General features: G+C 38.5%; 1 protein-coding gene across 1 annotated transcript; it reads right to left on the minus strand.

Moving 5' to 3' along the window:
- Window positions 1-315: 315 nt before the first annotated feature.
- Window positions 316-3,600, minus strand: LOC130507335 (G-type lectin S-receptor-like serine/threonine-protein kinase SRK). Its single transcript, XM_057002047.1, has 7 exons — window positions 2,643-3,600; window positions 2,369-2,497; window positions 2,137-2,279; window positions 1,544-1,754; window positions 1,207-1,444; window positions 947-1,097; window positions 316-806 (listed from the first exon to the last, which is right to left on the minus strand). The coding sequence occupies exons 1-7, from the start codon at window positions 3,526-3,528 to the stop codon at window positions 447-449; spliced, it is 2,118 nt and encodes a 705-aa protein (XP_056858027.1). The 5' UTR covers window positions 3,529-3,600; the 3' UTR covers window positions 316-446.
- Between the last annotated feature and the right edge of the window lie 596 nt (window positions 3,601-4,196).

Here is a 4,196-nt window from a genome sequence, read left to right on the forward strand (position 1 = left end):
AACTGGACAAGAGTGGCTCTTTGGTGGCTAGACGAACATGGGATAAAGAAGTAGCAAGAGCGAACACAAATGGAAGGAAGGAGAAGGTGGAGAGAAAGATAAGATCGGAGGTGATGATCACATTGGCGGCTATTCATCACGACCAAAGAAAATACATTAATAGGTAATAGGGTTTTGACTTCTTATACACACACGAATACACTTAACAAGAAAAGGGTATGGCTTGTTTTAATTAAAAATAATAATTATCACACAAACCAAACCGGTTAAAGAAAACCGGTTCGTTACAATTAAGATGAAGAATGTTGCATCACAAAACGTAAACATTGTTTCTTGCAAGACACAGAATTATGAGTGCCCTTTACAACCCAGCTGGTACATCAATATTTTCTTGCTCATCATAAGTGCAGTGAAAAACAATATTTAATAAATAATGAAAACACCACTTAGCGAGAGTTAATGACAGTTGCAGTGTATTCATTGAATGTAACGGATTCATCAGAACTACTTATCACAGTCGATACCGTCTCTTCAACCAACACAGAAGACGATGACGCTGCGGTAGCTAACCTAGCGAGTCTCAATGAATAATAGTAGTTTGGCTTGATTGGTCGTGGAATATCCGGTGACCTGCCTCTGAGCATCAACACCACGGAGTCTGCATTTGGTCTGCTCCCCGCCTCATCTTGGAGGCAGCATAAAGCTATCTGTAGACATTTCAGTACTTCATCGCCCACTAATGAATCGTCTTCCAAGTGGGAATTCACTAGCGAGAGGTAGTTGCCTCCGTTCCATGTTCGCCATGCCTGTTGTGAAACAAATACATCAAACAGATTAACTATATTATATATATATTTTTTTTTTGATGGAACTATATTATATATTTTAATAGAAGAAAAAGAAGAGATATGAAAGTTGTAATACTATGATTAATTTGTCTTCTTACCAGGTCGATTATGCTATCGCCAGGAAAGGAGTTGCAAAACTTGAAATTTTGCTTCTCCATGATAATCTCTAGGATAACAACTCCGAAGCTAAAAAGATCAGATTTATCAGACATTATTCTAGATACTGCGTATTCCTCGGACATGTAGCCACTGTAATAACAAGGAAAAAAAAAAAAAGAAAAGACTAATCAAGACAAAAAAGAAAAAAAAGACAGAGGAAGCTACCTAAAGACAATAATTAAAACATTTGATTTCTTACTATGATCCAACCACACGCTGGGTCTGTGCCTCTGTCTGGCCGCTTTCTAAAAATTTTGCCATACCAAAATCTGAAATCTTGGCGGTCATATTACTGTCAAGCAAAATGTTGCTGGGTTTCAAGTCTCTATGTAGAATAGGACTGTCTCTTGAGTTGTGGAGATACGAAAGCCCTTGTGCAATCTCACCCATGATACGGAACTTCTGTTCCCAACTAAGCGACCGGCTTAGAGCTCCACCTAGAGAAAACACACAAGTCGATTTAAACACAATTTCCTATTGCTGTTTTAACTAGAAATTATTCTGAATATTAGAAAGAAAGGAGAGAAGCCACTAACGGAATAGGAAGCGGTTTAAACTCAAATTCTCCATATATTCATAGACCAATATGCGCTCTGTCCCTTCACAACAACATGATAGCAGGCGTACTAAGTTTATATGGAGAACGTTGAGAACGGTTCTTACTTCGTTCCTAAATTCAATTGTCCCTTGTAATGATGTTCTTGACAATCTCTTCACGGCAACAATGGTGCCATCATCTAAGATTCCCTGTCATCATACATTTAAACTTGTGATAAGTTGTTAAGATTGTTAACTATATACTCTGTAAATCAATCTAAACGTCTTCCTCTTACAATGTATTACTGATAAATGATACAGTTACAACCGAATAGTCTCAAGAAGATATCGGATCGCCTCAAGATCTCACGATCTCACACTAATCTCCAGTTTCTAAATGCATAACGATAAACAGAGAACAATAGAAACTATATAAAGCCTAGCTCTTTCTCTAACTGAAAACTCTCCAGCTGGTTCAGAGTCTTTCCCTCCACCACGTCAGCATTATGACTTCTTCCTTTGACCCATGCTTGACCAAGCTTATCATAATTCCAAATTTAAGAGAGATTTCACCTTGTAAAAAAAATTTTACCTTGTAAACAACACCAAAACCACCTCGGCCGAGTTCGTTGGATACAGAGAAGTTATCAGTTGCAGCAGCAACTGTTCTGAGCGCAATGAAAGAGAAAACTTCTCGTGATAATTCGGTCATCATAATCTCTGTTTCAGTTGGTTCTACACATAAACGACACGTTCAATGCTTTTAAATTGATGATGACTATTAAAAAAAAAAAAAAAAAGAAGGAACTCAAAATTTTGCTTACCTTGTGAGTGTGATGAGCCTCTTTTCATTCGCTTCCAGAGGCAGAAGCAGCCAAGGATGAACGCTGCGATTCCTCCTACTATGATCAAAGTGATATAACGCTCCTCCAATCTTGTTTCTTTAGTATCCCCTAAAGAAAAATGTGGAAAACATATGATTATCAGAAGGGGAGGAAACATATTGAGAAACCAAGACCAAAAAAAAATAATATGGAGATAATACAAAACTGTATATTGCTTCAAATCTGTTAGATTCCTGGGAATTTCATTACTAACCCGTTTCATTACTTGCAAGTCGGACATAAAGATCTTGACCGCCTACGCTGTAGTTTCTAATGTCGGTGAGCTCTCTCGTCCAAATGACACAACCGCGCTGGCCGATACCGACATACGCAAATGCTGTACAGTAACAATCCCCTTGGCACATCCTCAAACATTCTTTAGAATTGATTTTCATATCCACAGTTACGCCTGTAGTATCTGGAATCCTCATATTCTTAAGCATTAAGAATTCATCTCCCCGGCAGTTCAACTTCGTCTTTCTCCTACAAGAGAATTTGTTTCCAGCGGCCCAAGGTAGCGTGGACAATGGAATAAAGCCTTCAATACAAAGGCACGTCAATAGTGATTTGTTTTCTAAGCAGTAAGCATTGGACCCACATGGGTATCCACTGCACACATCTCTTTCAGTAGACCAAGACAGCTCCCACTCCTTTTTTTCTTGAACCCATTTATATAGATTATAATTTCCTCCCGGCGTCAATGTCAGTCTGGAGTAGTTTCGTCCGTAAGACATAACGAACGTGAAACTGACCTTATCCCACTCAAAAACCTGTGGCATGTCACCAAACTGGATTCCATTCCAGGGATCCCTTCGATGCGCATACACGTTAAATCCATACTCAACATAATTTACAAAAATCTGAAAGAGACCTCCTCGATTTACAATTTCCATAATTCTTACCCCACTTGCAGGATTATCAGAACTTATCCATGATTGAAGGAATATGTCGGCTCCAGTTTTTGGATTCATTCCCAGTGTCATCTCCGGTAGTAAAGTATCCGTCGGAAAATCAAAACTCTGCCACAAGATGCTATGAGAGTCCTTTTTGTTAGTGTTTTTGAGCACTAGGTTTCCGCTGTCCAGAAGTTCTACCACCATCGGTTGAGAAGAACTCCCATCTCCTCCAATTAGATTCGTTGACCAGATAGGAAGATTAAGATGATTGTAAAGGATGAGGTTGTTGTCGGTCAAACGGAGGGAGAAGTTTGATTCAAAGAGAGGGTGGTCTCTGTTGGCTACCCACAGAACAGTTCGCTTCGGATCCTCCTTATACCATATCCCTATATACCAACTACGAGTATATTTATCTGGTTGAAATAAACCCAGCTCAAAGATATTACGACGAGACACAATGGTCTGGTTCAAGTCTGAAAGAATTTCTAGAGAAAATGAAACTGAAACACAACAAAGAAAAACAACAAATAAAAACAACAAAAGGGAATTCCGTTGCAGTCTCATCTTTTTATCATTTATCAGCCAAAGAAAAACACACTTCGTTTAGATTGAGGATTCAAAACCAAAAATAAGAGAAAATAATGAACGAAGGCACAAAGAAGAAACAAAGCTGACACATTGCCTTCATAACCCATAAGCAATAAACCAATTAGCCTTTCTCAACTCTATCCTAGGCCTCCATCCCTCTTTCAAGTTTTTTTCCCTCGCTATTTAATTTTAATTTGACCATTTTTGGGTTTGTTGTAACATATGTGACATATGATATGTCTTGTCCACTCTCCCAAACGGAATACCACTTAATATATTTTACT

Source organism: Raphanus sativus, unplaced genomic scaffold (genome assembly GCF_000801105.2).
Source record: "Raphanus sativus cultivar WK10039 unplaced genomic scaffold, ASM80110v3 Scaffold4350, whole genome shotgun sequence".
In the NCBI taxonomy this organism is placed as follows: Eukaryota; Viridiplantae; Streptophyta; class Magnoliopsida; order Brassicales; family Brassicaceae; genus Raphanus; species Raphanus sativus.